This window comes from Dunckerocampus dactyliophorus, chromosome 2 (genome assembly GCF_027744805.1).
Source record: "Dunckerocampus dactyliophorus isolate RoL2022-P2 chromosome 2, RoL_Ddac_1.1, whole genome shotgun sequence".
In the NCBI taxonomy this organism is placed as follows: domain Eukaryota; kingdom Metazoa; phylum Chordata; class Actinopteri; order Syngnathiformes; family Syngnathidae; genus Dunckerocampus; species Dunckerocampus dactyliophorus.
The window spans coordinates 390,001-410,953 of NC_072820.1; the positions used below are offsets into that span (position 1 = coordinate 390,001).

At 46.2% G+C, this 20,953-nt stretch overlaps 4 protein-coding genes and 1 long non-coding RNA gene across 7 annotated transcripts in view; 1 reads left to right on the forward strand and 4 right to left on the reverse strand.

Moving 5' to 3' along the window:
* The window catches only part of lrp6 (low density lipoprotein receptor-related protein 6), a 26,983-nt gene extending 16,980 nt beyond the window's left edge, over positions 1–10,003 (reverse strand). The window contains exons 1-5 of the mRNA XM_054769393.1: positions 9,623–10,003; positions 8,039–8,435; positions 3,982–4,179; positions 3,702–3,898; positions 3,497–3,628 (exon numbers count right to left, since the gene is read on the reverse strand). Coding sequence (XP_054625368.1) covers positions 3,497–3,628; positions 3,702–3,898; positions 3,982–4,179; positions 8,039–8,435; positions 9,623–9,677 — 979 coding nt within the window. The 5' untranslated portion in view covers positions 9,678–10,003. The remainder of the gene's footprint in view (positions 1–3,496; positions 3,629–3,701; positions 3,899–3,981; positions 4,180–8,038; positions 8,436–9,622) is intronic.
* A 331-nt stretch (positions 10,004–10,334) lies between these two features.
* Positions 10,335–13,209, reverse strand: mansc1 (MANSC domain containing 1). 2 transcript variants are annotated; one of them, XM_054769092.1, is made up of 4 exons: positions 12,982–13,209; positions 12,028–12,285; positions 11,824–11,961; positions 10,335–11,748 (listed from the first exon to the last, which is right to left on the reverse strand). In XM_054769092.1, exons 2-4 carry the CDS (start codon positions 12,236–12,238, stop codon positions 10,835–10,837), a joined length of 1,263 nt encoding a protein of 420 aa, XP_054625067.1. In that variant the 5' UTR covers positions 12,239–12,285; positions 12,982–13,209; the 3' UTR covers positions 10,335–10,834. The 2 variants fall into 2 exon arrangements, with proteins under 2 accessions (XP_054625067.1, XP_054625068.1); XM_054769093.1 differs by lacking the exon at positions 12,982–13,209 and having other exon boundaries at positions 12,038–12,182.
* LOC129177704 (uncharacterized) lies at positions 11,982–15,550 on the forward strand. The gene is made up of 3 exons (XR_008569651.1): positions 11,982–13,176; positions 13,499–13,853; positions 13,928–15,550. It is a non-coding gene; the product is annotated as an uncharacterized LOC129177704 (long non-coding RNA).
* c2h11orf98 (chromosome 2 C11orf98 homolog) lies at positions 13,352–16,261 on the reverse strand. Its single transcript, XM_054769094.1, has 5 exons — positions 16,005–16,261; positions 15,647–15,825; positions 13,914–14,041; positions 13,737–13,834; positions 13,352–13,650 (listed from the first exon to the last, which is right to left on the reverse strand). The coding sequence occupies exons 1-5, from the start codon at positions 16,228–16,230 to the stop codon at positions 13,544–13,546; spliced, it is 738 nt and encodes a 245-aa protein (XP_054625069.1). The 5' UTR covers positions 16,231–16,261; the 3' UTR covers positions 13,352–13,543.
* Positions 16,262–16,379: 118 nt separating this feature from the next.
* On the reverse strand, positions 16,380–19,741 carry pthlha (parathyroid hormone-like hormone a). Of its 2 annotated transcripts, XM_054769095.1 has the most exons (4): positions 19,627–19,741; positions 19,437–19,550; positions 16,690–17,122; positions 16,380–16,628 (listed from the first exon to the last, which is right to left on the reverse strand). In XM_054769095.1, exons 2-3 carry the CDS (start codon positions 19,541–19,543, stop codon positions 16,711–16,713), a joined length of 519 nt encoding a protein of 172 aa, XP_054625070.1. In that variant the 5' UTR covers positions 19,544–19,550; positions 19,627–19,741; the 3' UTR covers positions 16,380–16,628; positions 16,690–16,710. The 2 variants fall into 2 exon arrangements, with proteins under 2 accessions (XP_054625070.1, XP_054625071.1); XM_054769096.1 differs by having other exon boundaries at positions 19,437–19,707.
* Between the last annotated feature and the right edge of the window lie 1,212 nt (positions 19,742–20,953).

Consider the following 20,953-nt stretch of genomic DNA (forward strand, 5'->3'; position numbering starts at 1 on the left):
CATCCAGTGATGGGGGGAGGGGTCATAGTGGTGATGATGAAGGCAGAAAACAGTCTGCAAATGTTTTGGTCTTCCTGTGACGTACTTGGAGAAAAATGTCAACCCAGCTTGAGCTGCGCACACTTTCCTTTCTTCTAACGGAAAAGTCGAGCCAAAGAAAAGTAAAAGCCATTCGTGCAGCAAGGAGGGGGTGGCACTCATGACATACCCCTATGACCTTCACAATTTGACCTCCCGTCAGGAGATGGAGGGTCCCGGGAGCGTGCTCAGATGCTGTAGCCTCTCACCAGACAACACAATAAGCACGGACAAAAGTGTTGAGATGGGGCCGTGCCAAGCTAATTCATGTAACGCAGCACATCGTAGTGAAGTCTGTTTGCTGTGAATGACAGCCACGATTGTCATGGTGACATACTGTATGTTTATTGTATTCCGCATACAGTATGGATAGTCAGAAAGTGAGCTAAATAAAAAGGTGTAAACATTGTAAACAACATCCATAATTGTTTTTGGCACACTGATACTACTACTACTATTATAAGTGTATTTCCAATGAGTTCATAGTTGTAGCCCATCATTCATGCATGTGTGGCATTCTTACAGGAGATACTGAGCCAAGTGAAGTCAGCCCTCTGCTACACCACACAGCACTCCAGGACCTTTCAAAAGCTACAATCTCAGCATGGAAAAGTCAAATACAACAAAATGCAATTCTGAACTTTCTTACAAAACAATCTGAGGGACAACATTGACGACACGAGGAGAGCGAGAACAAAACAGGGAGGTTTTTAAACCTTGAAATGATGCTTAATACGGTTTATACAGTCAAACCTGTCTATAGCGGCCACTGAAGGGAAACGGCAACAGTGGCCGCTATAGACAGGTGGCCGCTATCGACAGGCTGGCGGCCATTTTGAATTTGTGCGTACACATATTAACATGTATTCACAAAAAGACTGGAGCAAAACCAAGAGACATAGGGGAAAATGCTCTGTTGACACATAAACAGGTAGGTAAATCTAGGTAACAGCTCCGGTGAGGAAACTAGTAATATCAATAACAACAATGAACCAGCGCCGCACATTCGACGGCGCTGGCCTTTTATCCGCCACAAATGTTAATTGACCGCAGCTGCGCAGCCACCAGGCATGAAGCGGCTGCCTCTTCCTCCCCGGAGAAGGCGCAGCCCGCCAAATAAGAGCGCAGGACAGGGGACGCTCGCTCCTGTCCTGCAGAACGTCACAAATTTCCATCTTTGATTTTTTTGTTTTAAACACAATTTTAAAAGCAAGAAATAAACATTTTAGTGAACGAGCCCGAGGATATATGTACAGGATACGCGTGAAGCAGTCATGACTGGGTGTGTGCGTGAACAATTGAGTGCGGAGGAGGTGCGAAGATTGTCGTAAACTAACAATACCATCGCTCCTTTCTTATTGAATGGGCTTCTAATCTCTAATTAGTCGGCAATTAAGTGATATTTTAGATGTTTTATTCAGGTGTTTTGGCTATTTTATTCACGGCATTGCAAAGTGGGAAGATTACCATTTTGGCCGTAATTGAATCTTTTCAGGGCGGCATTGCAAAGTGAGAAGACGGCTTTTTTATGTCGAACTAGGGCTCAGTAATACACAACGGCTTCGTTGCTTAAAAAACAAAACTTTTTCGTGCATGAAGCTTCTGCTTGAGTCGGTATTTTGGCCGCTATATGCGGTCAGATATTGACCAAGGGATACAAAATGGGTGGCCGCTGGCCGCATTAGACAGGTGACTGCTATACACAGGGTCTACAACACGTACATTTTACGCGGGGGATTTTTCAGGGGCAGCTATAGGCAGGTGGCCGTTCTATACAGGTGGCCGCTAAGACAGGTTTGACTGTACATTTGTTGATGAAGTCTGTGATGTTATTTCTATTTCATATGTATATTTGCTACATTTTCTATTTATAAATGTCATTACAGTGCTGCTTGTGTGCTGGTTATTACAATTGTTTGTTGTTTTGCAATAAATATTTAACAGATTGTACAAATGTGTGCCTTTTATTAAAAAAAATAAATAAATGTTAAAAAAAAGGTGTGAGGTGGGCTATATAACATTGAAATCAAGTAGAAATGTGTGCACCTTACTTTATGGAAGGAAACACGTATTACGAACCATTTCATGATCTCATCTGCCTATGTCACAGCAAGCAAGCACTGAAGGGTGATGATGTCATTTCTGAGTGGCTTCTTCTTCTTTTAAGGGGTAGGGGAAGGGGTAAGACAAAGAGGCAGGGCTAACGAGTAGAACTGGGATTCAGCCTAAGTGTAAGTATGCAAGTGTGCACTTTCACACTGAGAAAACTAAGTGCAAGTGTGGAAATGTGCACTTATACACCCAACACATTAAGTGAAATTACCCAAGTGTGCACTTTCACACTGAAACATGCAAGTGCAAGTACACAAGCGCGCACTTACAAGCTGAAAGACATGGAAGCAGACTTGCGGTGCCAGACAGACACCATCTTGCTACTTTGCCATTAGTCTCAGTCTTTTTCTCACCTTCTTTATCAAACTGCTGCCACCTTCAACTTTCTTTGGCCCCATGGCGGGTTATTTAGCCGATGCACTCAATTAAAAAAAATAATGTAAAAACGTTGAGTCAGCGACGTGTAGGGAGCTTTGTTTGTGCACTCCATTCCGAGGCCTACACTGGTTTGTTATGTGCAATACTGTGCAAAACCCAAGGCAGTGTACAAAACAATTAGGCAAAATTTAGGGGGGGGAAAAATGAACTGAAAAGGCAGAAGAAGCATTGGAAGTGTGTATGCAGTATTCTACATTGGCCACTAGGTGTCAATAATTGTTCAGTGAGACAGGCACTAGACTCTTCACTGCGGTTCCCTAGTGGACACATTCACTGTGACCCTGCTCCAGCAGGAGTTTTTTTTACATTCGACATGGCTTATTTACTCTTATTCTGTCTACTATATTGGCTAATACCAGTGTAAAGTCATTTAAAGCCACCACTTTAATGGCAAAAGTATGATGTCCAGACCAAAAAATAAAAGAACTAACATGTGTGTCTGTTATCTTGTTTATGTGTAATATGTCTTATTTTCTCTTATGTCTACAATATTGGGTAATAGGAGTATAAAGGTGACTATAGGTGTTATTTTATGTCTAGAGGGCTCTAATCATGTTAAAAAGTGTGTTTAGAAGGTGGTAAACAGGTTTTCTATGTCTTATATGCCTTATTTTCTCTTATTATGTCTACTATACTGGGTAATAGGAGTGTAAACAGGTTTTCTATGCCATAAGTATGAAAATATTCATTTTATTAATACTTATTGTGGTTCTATCCTTCACCAAGGAGGGATTACTGTACGTGTGGTGTGAATGATCAGTGCCAATGACAATACTGTAGGTGTGGAGGTTCTAGGGAAATAGTCTGAAGTGTTCTTGTCAGTAGGGAAACAGTCTGAATGTTTTAGCGTTGCCAGGCGTGCACTCACCGTCTCGGCAGGTCTTGGCGTCCTCCAGCAGCTGTACTCCAGTGGGACAGGCACACTGGTAGAAGGGCTGGTCAGGTGACAGCAGGCAGAGGTGAGAGCAGCCGCCGTTGTTCAAGGAGCATGGCGTGCCGACTGCGCAAGATGAACAAATAGTTTAACACCGTCATCGTAATACGGCCACATGCGGCACCACGCGCACACTCACGCTGGGCTTGTCTCTTGGGGCTGAAGACGTGGATGTCCATGGGCGAGAAGATGTCCGAGTGGACAACGCGCTGCACGCCGCCATTGTCTTTCATGCAGGAGTGGATGGAGTGCGTGTTCCAGTCGGTCCAGAACAGCGTGTCCTCGTAGAGGGTGAGGGCGAAGGGGTGGGGCAGCTCTCCTTTCACCACTACCTCCCTGACACCACATCACAACACCTGCATCAGCACACGCACGCGCGCACACACACACACACGCGCAGCACTGGTGCTGCTCGGTACCTGTTGGTGCCGTCCAGGTCACAGCGGTGGATAAAGTTGTGCTTAGCGTCGGCCCAGTAAAGTTTCTGCTGGGTGTAGTCCAGCGTCAGCCCGTTGGGCCAGTAGATGTCTCTGTCGATGATGATGGAGCGGTTGGTCCCGTCCATCCCGGCCCGCTCAATCTTTGGCACCTCACCCCAGTCCGTCCAGTACATGAAACTGCGTGTTGGGATGGGAGAGACGGGCTGAACGGCAGTGGTTCCCATGCACTCCGCTATGCTAACCTGACACATTAGCATCAACAAGATAACAAGCAAGTTCACCAAACTCCTGATGTCATTCCACATCACTGTTGTTGTTGTTGCAAGCCTACACTGCAGCCTTGCCTATCAGCAAATACCAATATTGGCACAAATAGTACACACTTTTGAGTTATTTTGTAGGGAGGAATGTTAGAAAAGGCCTGAGGAGCTGGCCCTTTTCTCTTCCAGCTAATGACTTCTTGTCGTCCCGTGTCACGCTACTTGAAATGCACGATGAGGTCGGCGGTATTAAACTTCCCCAGTTCCGTGCCACCATGTCTTCGCCCCCCACCCCCACTTTTAACAAAAAATACCACCTGACATCGCTCCGACTCTTTGCTACGCTGTTAGCACGTTAGCACATGCTATTGTTGTGGCTGTGATCATGATACTGAAATATCAATACTTCTGATGCCAGCTCTCCATGCGCTAAAATCCATTCTCAAACAAAAATATCAATACTTCGGATACTTCAGTAGTCATTTCACACGGTATTGGATGGGAAACTAAATCGGTGGTATCGCACATCACTGGTAGGCGCTGCTGGCTGGATGTGCTGGGGCGGAGTCTGGAATGGACTGCCTGGATATATGACATTATAGATGCGGGCCTATATTATCCGTCAATTGTTTTTTTGTGCTGGTATCAGCCCGACAAAACACACACAAAAGACATGTCCATGAACGAGATCAACTCCACATGGTTGAAAAGTGTTACGCAATCACACACACACACACACAAACACACACACACACACACACACACACGGGTTGTGCAATATCAGTGGAAAGAATTGTGTATTGAATTGGACACTGTGATCAATAAGGACAAAGTACACGTGTGTTCCATCAAAACAGGAGCAGCCAGCAAAGTAGCAACGACCAGTGATGTACAAATCCACTGGTTTCGTTTCCCATCCGATACAGTGTCAAATTCAGGCTGGTATCGGCGATACCGATCCGATACAAATACTTGGTGCAAATTCACCTAATGTGCCTGGTAAATTTGAAATAAGGTAGTAGTTTATTTCATAAAGAATGCAAGACATTTCATTCATTTATTCAATACATTCTTCATTCATTCATGAATTCCTTCTAAATACATTTTAAATAGACAAATCATTGAATCATGAAGTTATTTTAAACCCTGAAGTATATTGAAGTACATATACACATATACATATACATATACACGTCTGTTTTAAATTTCAAAAGGTTGCGTATTTCATACCATAGCATAAAGAACACAAGACATTTCATTCATTTATGAATTAAACACATTTTTAATATAAATTGTAATTAATTTTAAATAAATCAATGTAATAACGACATTTAATTTATTAATTACATACATTTGTTATTTAAATGCATTTCAAATAGTTTTAAATAAATTGTAAATAAATCAATAATTTTTATAATGGCATTTAAACAATTAAATTACATTAATTTATTTATGAATTAAATCAAATGTTCATTTTTAAAAGGTAATAATTAGTAGTTTTAATAATTTAAAAATTAACTTCATAATGCCCGGAAGTACTGTGTTTTTTGGGTTTTGCTTTTTTTTTTCACGGTAGTCTAAAAAAAGAGGTAGCGGGGTGATTTACAATATACCCAAGATTATATACAACAACAAAAAGAAAAAAAATCAAGTGAAAATGGTATTTTAAACAATAAAAAAGTAAAATAATAAAAACCATTCAAATAAATGACTATATGAATGAGTGAAAACTTGATTCACAATTCATTAGTAGGGGTGTCTCAAGATAAAAATGCGGCAAGATTTCTCGTTCAGAATCAATACAAGAAGCGGTCGAAGTCCTCACGGATGTCCATCAAGGACCGGACGGCCAAGCGAATAAACTACAAAAAAAGAGAGTACAGTCAAACTTGTCTATAGTGGCCACTAGAAGGAGTCTGCAAAAGTGGCCGCTACAGACAGGTGGCCTCTATAGACAGGTTGGCGTCCAGTTTGAATGTTGACCAGTAGAGGAAAAAAAGATAATAATAATAATGTTGACCAGTAGAGGGCACTGCGGACTGCGGATAAAAGTTGTACAGCACTACTAGGCTTGTTATTATCATGGTTCATGGTTTTAATTCATCCTGAACATGCATATGAGTCAAACAGTAGCACATCACATAGTACAATTCACAATTTTGCATGTCCAAAAAGGAGTAGGAAGAAGCAAAGCTTATTTAATCCTACTCCTCATCAGTTTCACATCAGTTGCAATACATTTATTCACCTCTTGTTCTTCCAAGTGTACTTTGTAGGTCTACATGACAATGTAGTGCAATCATAGCCAAGGTTTTTACTTACTAAAAGGAAGCTAGAGGCTTAATAATAACAACTGATAGAATATATCCACCACCCACAGAACAAAGCTGTGCTAGTAATGTCTTACGCTTGTTTTTAATATTTTACTTTTTATACGGCAGAGTGTCATTACAGCTTTAGTTCATCAGGAAGTGACAGTGGGCGTCCCGAGCAGGAAAGCTAGGCTCAGTGCTAGCTGTGAGTTTGGAGAGAGTTGGGAAGTGTGTTTATGTTGGCGTGGATGTAAAGTCCTGCAGTGTTCTCCGCTGTTAATAAAGCCATTAAAGTGCATCGGCGACGTGAGTCTCTCCTTCCCCACAACAAGCGGCATTACAGTATTGACCAGTGCACACCAGGAAATAAACGGTGTCATTTCTTACAGGCATTGGCTGGACAGCTATGTAGTGGGGCTTGTTTAACCTTTGCCTTGTGGGCAAGCAGGAAGGAGAGACGATGCTGAGAGATGTGTGTGTGTTCTGAGCTGCTGTCTGGTGGCCGCGTTCAATAAATAAAGTTGGCAGAAGCAACAGGAGAAGTTTCCTTCTTTGCTTCGGAGCTGAATAACACTGACAAGTTAACAGACTAGTAGCGAACGGAAAAGAAGACGGCTTGGTTTGTGTCGAATACAGAAGATGAGGACTTTGATGGATTTGTGGATGAGGATTGATGAAAAATAACGTGAGTACATTCTAAAATACTTCATTTAAGTACAACCGAACTCAGTTTTGCTCCCGCTGCCGCATGCATGCTAGCGTATGTTTTTTTTTTTATTGTAGCGTCGCTGGGAGCACGTCCTGTTCCCAGCCTACTTTGCGGTAATGTTTTGGTGCAAATGCTCTTAAAGTTACATGTTTGACCAGGAAATAGCAAGCTCAAAAGAAGACGGCTTTTTTATGTGGAACAACTGACAGTTTGTGTGGATCTTGTGAATGATTGTGACTGAGCTAGGACTCAGTAATTAAAGTCTACACACGACGGCTTCATTGATTGAAAAACCAAACTTTTTCATGCATGAAGCTTCTACTTGAGTCGGTAATTTGGCCGCTATATGCGGTCAGATATTGACCAAGGGAGACAAAATGGGTGGCCGCTGGCCGCGTTGGACAGGTGACTGCTATACACAGGGTCTATAACATGTACATTCGCTGCGGGGGATTTTTCGGTGGCTGCTATAGGCAGGTGGTTGTTCTATAAAGGTGGCCGCTAAGACAGGTTTGACTGTATTTTGGACAACACAACTCACTCCTCCCTCTCCAAATCCTCCTGCTCGCTGGATGATGACAGTCTCCTCCGATTTCGGATCAACATTTGCAAAAAAAAGTGAGTGTTCGCCTTCGGTACTCTGGACCCTGTAACCCGACCTCGTGGTGTAAACAATATTGGACACATGAGTTACGACAGCGCGACCTGTGATGGACTGGCGGTGTCAAGGAGGAGAAGACAAAAAAAACACTCACCCTCGTGCCGGGTCCAAGGCGATGGCTCTGGGCTGGTCCAGCTCCTGCCAGAAGAGAACTTTCCTCAATGATCCGTCCAGCTCGGACACCTCAATGCGGTTGGTTTCCGAGTCGGTCCAGTAGAGTTTACTGCCCAGCCAATCGCAGGCCAGCCCGTCCGGGGAGGCCAGCCCGGGGACCACCGTCTGAACGGCGCTGCCGCCCGACTGGTTGAAAACGGTGCGTTTGATGGCCTCCTCGCTCACGTCGCTCCAATAGATCAGGCCCAGAGAGTACACGTAGTCCACAGCGGCGGCGTCTTCCAGCCCCCCAACCACAACCGTCGCGTTAGCTTTGTCCCGGGCCACGTCCACCAGCCGCAGGTCCCGCCGATTGGCGTACAAGAGGAGCGGCGCACCTGCGGGGTAAGACAACATGATGTTCTATACCAGGGGTGTCAAACTGGTGCCATGGAGGGCCGAGACACTGCAGGTTTTCTTTCCAGCCAGTCACTAAAGCAGGTGATTTTAATGATCAACACCTTCAGTTTGAGGGAAGGAGCTCATCAATTAAATCACCTGCTAAAGAAACTGGTTGAAGAGAAAACCTGCAGCATCTCGGCCCTCCAGGGCACAAGTTTGACACATGTGTTCTATACCAACGAACGGCGTGAAGACCTCATTCTCCAACATCTAAAGAGTTACGCCGGACAGTGCGTTGCCAGCATGGAAGAGGTGAATAATACTTTCATTTAAAGTGAGTACTTGAACAGACATTTACGACATTACTATGCAAATGAGCACTTGGCATTGGCGTCTCGTGGGCACCAGGCCTGGGACGTGGACAATCAATACATTGCCATGTGCATGCGTGACTGTTTTCCTCGTCTCCCACCTCCAAACAGGCAGGAGGAGAGGTCACTCCGTGCATCACTTTCAGCCCCTTGTCGCGTTTGTTCCATAGAACAACGGCATGAAAGGAGTGAGCCCTCTTGTCCGTCATAAAGTGTCTTTGTCTTGGGGGGGTGGAGACGGGGCCGCTAGCATACACACAGAGTGCAGAATAGTAGAAATGATATTAGTAGATTGCAATATATTGTCATTTACTTTTTATATTTTGTCATTGAGCATTTATTAAAAGTAAAGTTAAAATCTAGTCTCTTTCTCGTAGACAGTCTCGTCTCGTGACACCCCTAGCATAAAGTAAACATTGTCGTGTAGTATTCTTCTTCTTCTCGTGTAACTTTCCGATGTTGTGTAAAGTCCACAAGAGTGTGTGAAACTATCAAATGTTGGGAGAGTAAGAAAAAAACTCAAGTTGGAAAAGAAGAAGGGGCCTTGGGACGAGCATGAATATTTTCCACTTAAATTGGCTAAGACGGGGTATTTGTGGTTAAGCTAGTCGTGCTCCAGCTGCACGAGCCGAGTGGAGCCTAGCCTAGCTTAGCTAAGCTAACGTTAGCTCGGCTCCCAACAAACTAGAGCCCGAACTGGGGCCTGGCCACAACGTAACCGCGATTAATCACAGTCACGCCACTAGCGTACAACACCTGGGTGCACTTTGACGGCACAGAAGAGCAAAAAAGGCGGCGAGAAAGCAACTCACCTCGTACGAGAAAACAAAAAGTAGAAAACAACAGCGTCCGCAACACGACACCCATCTTTCTCTCTTTTCTTGGCCCTGGAGCCGCTTCTTTTCAGCGCTCGCTGCCCATCGCGCCCGCCGCCGCTTTTCGTCGGCCTCAAAAGTGCACTTGAGCAAGACGCTGCTCTGCCAAAGTCCAATGTTTGTAGAATTATTGCACTTCCATGATGGCTGTGAAGATTCTTCTCCTTCTTCTTGCGAAGTGCGTTAACTCTCCAAGCTCACATTGTCCTGCTGCACCTCCGCCGTATCCCTGCGCCTCCTCCTCCGCCGCGCTATTGTCGGTTTTCCGACTGAACGCCTCCACAGGCAAAGATAATGCTGCGGCACGGAAACGCCACACAATTTTTAAGTTTAAATGTGACAAAATAAGAGGAAAGGGCATCCCAGGCAGGGGGAATGACACGCTAGCCGCTTCGGAGGAAAACGCAGTCACATTCCAGAGGGACTACTTTCTCTCCCAGTGTACAAACAGGAGATCCAATGCCAACTTCCTCTAAACATCTCTACCAACATTATAACATTACCTCATGCATAATCATCCTATACGACAGATACACAAACACGCACACACACACACACACACATATATATATTTCCCTTTAAGGTCAAAAGGTGTTTCAGATGTGATGTATGTGGACTCAAACAAGGCCTTTCCAAAAATCACATTTTTTTTAATGGTTACAAGAAAAAAAGCATCAATTTCCAAATGTACCCTAAGCATCGCTTGACGAAGAGAACAAAACCAAAACGCAGTGAAAAACAAACAAGAAAAAAACCCACAGAAATCACAAAAATAACACGAGAAGTGATGCAGCCTGCTGCTGCCACCTGGCGGCTGGACGGCGCTAAAGCAGCTTCATACAAACAGGTAGCAAAATAGTGCACGCAAAACAGTGCACGTCGTATCGGTGCACGCCAGTGTGTTTCGACTAGGAAAAGACTCATTTGAAAATACACCCGCGAGTAAAGAATTGCGTGGTGTAAGTGTAAAAAGAAGACATGCAAGTTGATTCTTTAAGAAGCTTCCTGAGGACCAAAATATTGCTCTTTCCTCCTTTAGTCTCTACAGTCCCTCTGTAGTCACCAGTGACACCTCATCTTTGATTGGCATGATGTCACGCGTCTGTCTTCCTCTGGCCACGCCCCTTTGAGGGGGTTTGGGGGCGGGTGTCACACGTCGTAGTGCAGGTCGTTGAGCTCCAGCCTGGTGTAATGGCGTCTATCGAACGACTCCATCGCCTTGCGGCCGCCGACCGCCAAGGCTACCATCAGTGCGGCGATGCCGAGGACCATGAACGCCACCATGCCGCTTCTCAGCCCCCCCCCTGCCGTCGCTGCCGCTTTGCCCCGACTGATGCCCCTGTTCTGGAGGGCGGTGTCAGTCTGGACATCACCGTGAGGCACGATGACCGCGTCCAGACTCGCAGACACTGTGCTTGTTGATGTGGGCGGGGCCAAAGTTGTGTGCAGAGGAGTGGTGGGAGGGGCCACTGTCATCAAGGCCGTTGTGATGGGAGGAGCCACGGTCAAAGTGGTGGTGGTGGGAGGAGCCACGGTCAAAGTGGTGGTGGTGGGAGGAGCCACGGTCAAAGTGGAGGTGGTGGGAGGAGCCACGGTCGAAGTGGAGGTGGTGAGAGGAGCCACAGTCGAAGTGGTGGTGGTGGGAGGAGCCACGGTTAAAATGGTAGTGGTGGGAGGAGCCATGGAGGTGGTGGAAGTTGAAGTGGGAGGAGCCAAAGTAGTAGTAGTAGCAGTAGTAGGAGGAGCCACACTGGTAGCAGAACCAGTGGTAGGAAGAGTTGTAGTAGAAGAAGAAGTGGTGGGAGGAGTCAAGGTCATCGTGAGCGCCTCCTGGCTCACCATCACCGCGGCCGTGGTTGTGTCGTGCACGGTCACGTGACCTTTCCCCTTCCTGCTTGTTTTATTTTGCTTCTTGCTCGTCTTGTTCAGTCTCTTTGTGAGCGTGGACGTGACGGACGGCATTGTGGTGGGAGCGGCGGTGGTGGGCATGGCGGTTGCAGTGGGTGGCGGTGCAGTGGTCGTTGTCACGGCAACAGGCCTGACGGTGGCCGCATGAAGCACGCCTGAGCAGAAGAACATTTTAACACAACATCCTGCTAAAATTAGCACAAAGCATCGACGGCGGCGCTTCGGGGGACCTTTGTAGATATCGTAGGTGCGCACGCCCAGCTGAGCCCGCAGTGGACAGTCCTGCTCGCGGGGGCAGTGCAACAGGAAGCAGTTGTCTTCGCCGCCGCTCTTGTTGGCATTGAAGATCGCCATGTTGCACCTGGAACCTGCGCAAACAGGAAACAACGTCATCAAGAGACTCAACTCGTCAATGTCACATCACGTCAACTCACCTGGCTTCACCTGCAGAGAGCAGCAAGCCAGGACGCAGTCCTGCTCAGAGCGGACCACGCGGGCCTCCATGGCGCCGCCCGTTCTGTTTAAGGCCAGTCGGATGTTGACCATGGCGCCCTGGTGCTGTCTGGAGAAACACGTGTCTGGCTCCGCCCCCACCACAACCGCAAACGCAACCAGGCCCAGCATACTTAGGAGTGCCCGAGTCATGGCGGGAGAAGGTCCACGAATGTTCTGGAAAGTCTTTCAAGGAGGAACTGCCGACATAAAGACAAAGACAGCGCTAATATTAGCATTAGCATTGGCGGTTTCCCCTGAGCCCTGTGGGACGCCAACACAAGGTAGAGCCAGCACGTGAGGACAGGAGGAGAGCAAATGGAGTAAAAATAGAACATCGAAAAAGATTCCGTCCTTTTTTGAGACCAAAGAAAAGAAGAACTCCCCAGAACAGAACACACACCTCCTCCTCAGGAACCAAGAACCTTTCAGTCCTAAAGTCCACAGAACAGGACTTTAGACTGCATTAATTGTCCTTATCTCGGTTCTGTTTGTCCTAACTACTAAGCTCAGATGGACCTTGTCTCAGCAGATAAACTCCACTGATATAACACTAAATACATATTGTAAAAATGCACATTTGAAAGGAATAAATGACAGCGCGAGCGGTAATGTTGCTAGCTAAATAGCTAGCTTGCATGGAGATGACTACTTTCATAATTACAACAGCTTCCTGTTGAATTTCTCGGAACCAGCATTGCTCCCGAACCGACACTGAAAAGCTACAAAGATGTTTGGATGAAGCCAGCCTGACAAAGAATGGAAGAATCCAACAACAAAGAGCAGCCTTGCTTAAATTGCTTCAAATCGCGCTGGAATTTCGGGGCTCGTGAGCTTGTTGACGTCAAACGTCCGGCACTGGTACCGTACACTCAACCGGCTCTAAACGCACACACCTGATGGGGTTCTGGCGCGGCAGTGTCGTCCTCACAGCGGTTCCGTCCTCAGGAGCCCAGCAGCCGCCTCCATCCCGAGCCCACGACAGAAAGCGTCTGCCCGTCGGAACCAGCGCGTTAACCCGCAAACGGACAGGGAGGACGCCAAACCGGCAGCTGGCGTCTGGATGAAGAAGCAACCTTCCAAGCTGGCTGGTACCGACCAGCTGACCCATTTTAGTCTTTGTCCTGCGGGAGGGAGTGGGGAGGGAGGCTGCTGTGATTTGGAACAATAATGTGGGCAGGTTCACTTGCGTTCCAAGTCGTAAAAATGCATTTAGAAACAAAAACAGTCATCAACTTTTCATTTCATGGCAGTACAAAGAAAACATTTATGCTAAAAATAATACAGGCTTTATTTCCTGGCAATTACATATTCATATGTCTTCATTTGAAACATAAATATATTTATAATATGTATTCAGGTTCAACATGACATGTATGATGTTTATTCAACGTTTGCTGTCATGTCTTCCAGGTAAACAAGCAATCATGCTGGGAGTCCAAGACAACAACCAATCAGTTATTCCACGTCGACCATGTCAACGTCCTGACAGCCTTTTGTCTTCTTCTCCTGGTTTGGATCGCACGTTGTCGTCGTCTTCTTTGGTGGAGAAGCTGCAGCTTCCACTGGACAACAAAAACGCACGCGGAGTCCACAAACTACTGTTAGCATGTTCTAGAACCTCAGTGTGATGCTAAGCTACCTGTTTTACCTTCCATTCCGGCCTTGTCCCTGTGGAGGCGCTGCAGCTGTTTGAGCAGCTTCCGCTTCTTCTTTCCAGACAAAGTGATGTTGGCTCTTGGACTGGTACTGAAGAACAAGTCAGACGGTGAGAAGCCTTGGAAATAAAGACGCGGGTCACTTTGTGAGCTAACATGCTGTGACTGACTTCCTCTTCTTCAGGTGATGGATGGTGATGAGGCCCCCGTCCACCACGGCGCCGACGATCTGATGCTGCTGCTTCTTCTTCTCTCGCCTTAGAAGTCGCCGCCGCTTCAAAAGCTTCTTGGCCAGCTCCTACATCAGTCCATATTAGACCTGGTGCACTTTGAAAACCACTAGACCTAGACCACCTCTAAAATCTGGACTGGATTCATCTACAGACCCCAAAGGTTCATAAAAACAGTTTGCCATTTGTGAAACCTTTATTCTATTTGTGAAAATGCAATAAAGGTACACTTTCTACATTTTCAACCACTAGTCCATATTATGCCTGGTCTACTTTGAGAACCACTAAGTTTTTGACTTCTCAAATATGGACTGTATTAATGTACAAACCCCAAAGGTTCATAAAAAAACAGTCTGTGAACTGTGAAACATTTACTCTACCTGCGAAAATGTAATAAAGGCACATTTAGATGTGTTTTTTAGCACCTAGTCCATATTAGACTTGGCCCACTCCGAAAACCACTAGACCAGGGGTGGAAATTATGTCGATCGCAAGCTACCGGTAGATCGTGTAAACGTCACTTTGTAGTTGTCATATGACATCAGTCAGCTGACATTAAGCTCCCCTCCTGATTGGCGCTCGCTCCCCCGCAGCGTTTCAAGCTAACACAAAGATGCAACTTTCATCTTTATGATTGTGATTATGGATGAACTAACTCTGCTCCAAGATGTTTGTATCTACAACTAAAGTTATCTGTTCACTTGTAGCGGCTAGCTACGTAGAAAAAAAGTGTATTGTTGACTGGCTTTGCTTGGCGTCATGAACTCTACTACAGAAATCAGTGTTTTCTACACGTTGGCTTCTTAAACTAATATTTCATGATGACATTAAAAATGTGCCCATTGGTGAAACCTTTTCAATATGTTGCCTTGACTTGGGCTGCATTGTCTTTTGCATCATCATTTTACATTCTTGTATATCAGTAATGTTTGCTAGCAAATGCTAACTGGATGTAATACATGAAGTGTGTGCCCTAATGAACGTTACATAGCTAATGTGACATATTAGCAGTACTCACTCACTAGTACACAACTATTTAGGACTTATGTGGAATGATTTTTATTTCCATATTGAAGTGAATTATGATAGCAACTACTTTGATGACCTGGAAACTTTGAACATGTGAATGTGAAATACTAATCATGAATATTTACAATAGAATTTCAGTTTACTGGTTACATTTTGTATATGTTATATGTTTTATAGAAAGAGGTAGATCATTTGGACTTGTACTTGCATGCTGAGAAAGTGCGTGCACTCCTGATATGTATGTATAACCTACAGAAATACATACTCATATTTTCATTTTAAAAGTAGCTCGCAGGCTAAAAAGTGTGAGCACCCCTGCACTAGACCTAGACCTCTCAGATCTGGACTGGATTAATCTTCAGACCCCAAAGGTTCATAAAAACACAGTTTGTGATTTGTGAAACATTTGTTCTATTTGGGAAAATGCAATAAAAGCACTTTTTTTCAGCATCTTGGCCATACTAGACCTGCAGGTCCGTTGCTCGTTGTTTATGTGAGCAGTCTAGCTAACTGCCGTGACGACTGTCTTATGTGTTATCAGCGTTAAAACCACAAAAGGGCGAGCAGGGAAGAAGAAATTGTTTTCTCTTTCTGTAGGTAGACATATATGCCGACATTTATTTTATTTTAAGAGGATTTCTTACTGTTTTTGGTCTGTTTATCTTCCCTCCCGGCGGAGACATGCTGCTCTTCGCGTGTGCTTCTTCTTCTACGGTCCAATTGACGGCTCCATGCTGCCACCGGCAGGTCACCTCCGGGACTGCAGCTGGCAGCCATATTGTTGATTTCGTGAATCGTCTCGAACAATGTTTGTCTCTTTGTCCTTTTTTTAGATATAGATATAAGACATGAATATTTAATATGGGAGAAGAGACTGACGCAGTAATAATCAATACTAAATATAAAATAAAGAGTAATAAATCGTTGAAGACAGTAAGTAATCATGAAGCGCTGTCCTATCAGCCGCCACCACCAGAGAGCGCCTGGCTGCTATAAAATTACCTTTCTTGGTTTGTTTTGTGACCGCCAAGACCAACTTGTCGCGTCGTGATGCTGTGGTTGGAACTTGTGAGGAGTGCTGACAAGTTGACTGCGGAGCTTTCAGGAGTGGAAAAGCGCCGTCTTGTTTCCCGCTGATGTGCGGAAAAATAAACTTGTCGGCTCCATGCGTCGTACTTTGGCAACTCAACGCTGACGTTCTTTCCCCCTCGACACTTCTCATCCCCATGCTGTACCAAAGAAACCAGCTGGCGGCGCCGGTGCTGCGTTTATTGCAACGGAAGAGTTTGGCACAGCGCCCCCCAGTGGTACATGTATGTTATTTCTGTTTTTTGTTGGCAAGGAGTGACAGGCAGGAGATGGAGAGGTCAAAAGTTAAATGTTTAATCTGTGCGGGACTTCAGTGCAAGTGTCAAAACCAAAACGAGGCGTCCACGTGACCTTTGGACGAGGATGCGAAGAAGGTGAGCTAACGTTTGTCTAAAGTGCATGATGGTAGAAAAATATACATTTAGAAAATAAATACAGAGCAAATAAATTATAAGGAAAAAAAGATCTAGTCTATGACTTTACACACAATAAATATCTTCTGGTGTCTTTCCCAACTCTTCAGGAGTCCGTCGCTTCCTGGAGGACAAACACGGAGGTCAGTTTAGAAGAACATCATCACCAACGTTCACCCGCTTACCTTTGTCGTCAGAGACAGCGTTCAAAAGTGCCGGAGGAGCGACCAACACGCCAGCGGGAGACCACTTCCTGCTTCGTGGAGCGAGCGCGCCCTCCTCTTCCTATTCTCCCCGTCCCGCCTCTTGCCCGAGCGTCCTTTCTTCTTCCTTTTGCCGGGAGCCTTGAGGGCGCCGTCTTTGTACGTCTCCTGGGGCAGGTTGGTGCCGCCGCCGCCCTCCTCCTCCTCCGCCCTCTCCACACCCAGGGGCAGGTTTTTGGTGGCCCCAGGCGGTTTGGAGTGCACGGGGGCGCCGGGGTCCAAGTCGGGCGGGAGGTCTCGGATCTCGGCCGTGTGGACCTCGTCCAGGAGCTCCTGCAGCCACATCCGGCGCTTGAAGTCCTGCAGCGTGCGACCTTTGTCGTGCATGAGCTGCGCGTGCGTCACCGAGCGCCTCCTGAGACACCACACAACACAACACCAATGGGTGCACTTGCGTACTTACACTTTTGCTCTTAAGTGCACTGTTCCCCCCCCCCCCCCCCCCAAAAAAAAAAGTAATGGAATTACTCCTTATTCCCGTAATATTGTAACTTCTTTCCCAAGATACTCCACTTGAAAAAATAGAACATTTTTTCCAATAACATTTCAACCCTATGCTCCTAAAATGACATTATTTGTACTTATATTGTTAAGAGTTTATTTGTGTCAAATTTGTTTTTCCCTTCATTTAAACATTTTTCCCTTCATATTTTGACTTTATTCCTGTAGTATAACTTTTTTTGCAAACAAATTCTCCAAAAATGACAACTTTTTTTTTAAATGTATTTTTTGTTTGGTTTTCATAATATTCCGGCTTTAAAAGAAATAACATCATTTTAAAATTAATATTTCATCTTTATGCCACTAAAATTGTGTTATTTTTTCCTCATTATATTACGACGTTATTCTTGTAAAATGACAAGTTTTTTTCTCTTCTATTTTGACTTTTTTCCTCTAAAATTACTGCTGATTTTTCCATTTTGTGCTGCAGGGCAATGAAAAAACACCTGTGGGCCACCACACTTTGGACACCTCTGCCTTACGCTGTAAAAGAATAACTGGTGTGGCAGCGATGTTGGTTAGGTTTATTTGCTGTTGAGCATAAAAGAATAAAGCATGTGGCGGCCATGTTGGTTAGGTTTATTTGCTGTTGAGCATAAAAGAATAAAGCATGTGGCGGCCATGTTGGTTAGGTTTATTTGCTGTTGAGCATAAAAGAATAAAGCATGTGGCGGCCATGTTGGTTAGGTATATCTGCTGTTCAGTGTAAAAGCATAACTCAGTGTGGCGTGGCGGCCATGTTGGTTAGGTATGTTTTCTGTTAAGAGTAAATTAGCGGTGTGGCGGCCATGTTGCTTAGGTACATTTGCGGTTAGTGTAAATGAATAACTCGGGCTTGCGGCCATGTTGGTTGGGTGTAATTGCGGTTAATGTGCGGCCATGTTGGTTAAGTATATTTGCCGTTAAGTGTAAAAGAATAACGCAGTGTGGCGTGGCGACCATGTTGCTTAGGTATATTTGCCTTTAGTGTAAAAGAATAACGCGGCGTGGCGGCCATGTTGGTTAGGTACATTTGGTTAGCGTAAAAGAATATCACGGCGTGGCGGCCATGTTGGTTAGGTACATTTGGTTAGCGTAAAAGAATATCACGGTGTGGCTGCCATGTTGGTTAGGTACCTTTGGTTAGCGTAAAAGAATATTTCGGTGTGGCGGCCATGTTGGTTAGGTACATTTGGTTAGTGTAAAAGAATATCTAGGTGTGGCGGCCATGTTGGTTAGGTACATTTGCTGGTAAAAGAATAACATGGTGTGGCTGCCATGTTGGTTAGGTACACTTGGTTAGTGTAAAAGAATATCTCGGTGTGGCGGCCATGTTGGTTAGGTACATTTGCCGTTAGTGTAAAAGAATAATGTAGTGTGGCGGCCATGTTGGTTAGGTACATTTGGTTAGTGTAAAAGAATATCGCAGTGTGGCGGCCATGTTGGTTAGGTACATTTGCCGTTAGCGTAAAAGAATAACGTAGTGCGGCGGCCATGTTGCTTAGGTACATTTGCTTAGCGTAAAAGAATAACATGATGTGGCAGCCATGTTGGTTAGGTGTGGCCATGTTGGTTAGGTATATTTGTCGTTAGTGTAAAAGAATAACGCGGTGTGGCAGCCATGTTGGTTAGGAATATTTGCAGTGGTTGCAATTGAGGTTAAAAAGGAGAGAAGAAGCGGTAACGATGTGGGACAGCAGTACACACTCAGCATCAGATGCAAGTATTCCGTTTGGTCATATGATTAGGAACCCCGCTGGACAGGAGGAAGAGGAAGAGCTGACTCATGAGGAGAGGATCTTTGATTCCGACCAGATGGGTCGAGGCGGCGGTCCGAGCTGTTATCTTTCCCGCGGTGGCGGGAGTACTTTGGTGCGGTATCGAGTTACTCAGCGAGTAAGTCCTACACAAATACGGAGTTGGAGGGCAGGAAGCCTGGGAACCAAACACGGGAGCGGTCCGAGCACACAAACAGCGTCGGTCCAGATCGGCCGATTAAAAGCACGGATGCTCCCGTGATGGACGACCTCCGCGCACACTCCCGCTTCCTGTCCGGAACCGCCTCAGCACGGCACTTTGGAACCTGACACTTGACCTTTAACCTCCAGTGGCCACCACATACACACACCCTGACCTTTACCTGCACCTCCTTCTCAGGTGGCTTCCACGCACGAAGAAGAAGAACTTACATTCTGGTGCTGAGGCCATCAACGGGTCGGCCGTGGTGCGGCACGGGCGAGCAGAGCAGGAAGAGCGCCATGAAGAACCCCTGGAGAGCCGTGCTGGAGCACATCATCTTGCTTCTGCAGAGGAGCAGGCGTGTGAGGAGAAGCTGGCTCCCGTGAGGAAGGAGGAAGATCTCCACGTGAGGAAACTTACAGAGTGGCAGAACTTCTCCTCTTCTCACTTCATGCAGCGTGCACCTCCAGATGTTGCAACGCTGCTGCTGCTGCTCTGAGGTGGTCCTGGTTCTGCTGAGTCCCAGCGAGGGGAGGGAAGGATGTCTTCTCTGAGGGGCGGAGCCTCAGAATGAGGGGGCGGCACGAGGAGGCAGGAAGGTAGACAGTGAGCTTCCAGGACTTTCTGTCCATCCTTGGCGCCTCGCTGCCTTGCGACTGTCGTTCGATGCCCACACCAGTGACTCACAGTGACTCGTCTCCACGCTGGACCTTCTCGGGGTGGTCCTCCTCCTTCCTTACTGCCTCCTGGAAGTCCACAATGCCCCTCCTGAGCCTCCACTTCCACCTGGTTCCGGTTCCTCTGACCCGAATCCAAAGCAGCAGTCATACGTTCACACAGAACATGAAGTCATGTGTTCATCATAAACACGCATCTGCATGAGGAACATCTTCAGCTTCTGTTCTGGTCCATTTTGTACTTGAGCAAGAGGAAGAGGAAGAGGAAGAGGAATGGTTGCCGTGTGAGCTTTGGTGTTGCGTCATGTGACCAGTGAGCTGATGCTAATGCTAATTGTCTTGATGGCGTTAGCGCTGATGCTAATGTTCGATAACGAGAAGATGAGTCATCAAGGAATAACGAGATGTTCTTTCCAGCTGACTTCCTCCTCCGCCATCTTCACGCCGGTGCTGTGATTCCGTTCAGGCTGCACATGAACAACGTCCAACATGGCCGCCATCTCCACTTCCTGTTTGACAGATCTATTTTTAGCAGCCTGGACCCGCGCCAGCTACCGCTAGCATGACATCATGCTAGCAAGTCCCATTTAGCGTGATGTCTACCTGCACACGCCAGCGTCATGTGACTAAGGCCTCCTGTGATCATGTGACGTGTGGTCACATGGTCAGAGGATGCAGGGTTTCAGCAAAGCATCTCCACCCGTCTGGGACGTCCCAGTGACTCAACGGTAGCTGTCAGTCATGGAAGACGTCACGTGACGCCGCTGGTGTGACCTTTGAACTGCTTCCAGGCGGTGGTTGGGTTCAACGTCTGCTTGCTAACGTCTTCCAGAACTCTGGAAAGTTCTCAAGGCCGCCGAGCGTCTTGGCGGCGGGCGCTGACAGCGTGTGTGTGTGTGTGTGTGCGTGTGTGTGGTGCTGTCTCACACACACACACACACACACAAATCAGCCATCCTGTGTGACGTCTTCCTTGTCTTCGTGGGGTTTTATCAGCGATGCAAAGAAAAGAAAAGAAATTCTTTCTGCTGGTTTCTTTGTGAGCTGAGGGTCAACATTTGCCTTCCATC

What these genes read in the sequence shown, in the direction of transcription:
- mansc1 (XM_054769092.1), bottom strand. Translation starts at nt 12,238, where the DNA reads ATGACTCGGGCACTCCTAAGTATGCTGGGCCTGGTTGCGTTTGCGGTT. An exon ending in CTCTCTGCAGGTGAAGCCAG is followed by an intron (nt 11,962 to 12,027) that starts GTGAGTTGACGT and finishes CTGTTTGCGCAG; the next exon opens with GTTCCAGGTGCAACATGGCG. An exon ending in CACCTACGATATCTACAAAG is followed by an intron (nt 11,749 to 11,823) that starts GTCCCCCGAAGC and finishes TCTTCTGCTCAG; the next exon opens with GCGTGCTTCATGCGGCCACC.
- c2h11orf98 (XM_054769094.1), bottom strand. Translation starts at nt 16,230, where the DNA reads ATGGGGATGAGAAGTGTCGAGGGGGAAAGAACGTCAGCGTTGAGTTGC. An exon ending in CACAAAACAAACCAAGAAAG is followed by an intron (nt 15,826 to 16,004) that starts GTAATTTTATAG and finishes ATCTAAAAAAAG; the next exon opens with GACAAAGAGACAAACATTGT. An exon ending in GGACAAGGCCGGAATGGAAG is followed by an intron (nt 13,651 to 13,736) that starts GTAAAACAGGTA and finishes TTTGTTGTCCAG; the next exon opens with TGGAAGCTGCAGCTTCTCCA.
- pthlha (XM_054769095.1), bottom strand. Translation starts at nt 19,543, where the DNA reads ATGATGTGCTCCAGCACGGCTCTCCAGGGGTTCTTCATGGCGCTCTTC. An exon ending in GATGGCCTCAGCACCAGAAT is followed by an intron (nt 17,123 to 19,436) that starts GTAAGTTCTTCT and finishes GTGGTGTCTCAG; the next exon opens with GAGGCGCTCGGTGACGCACG.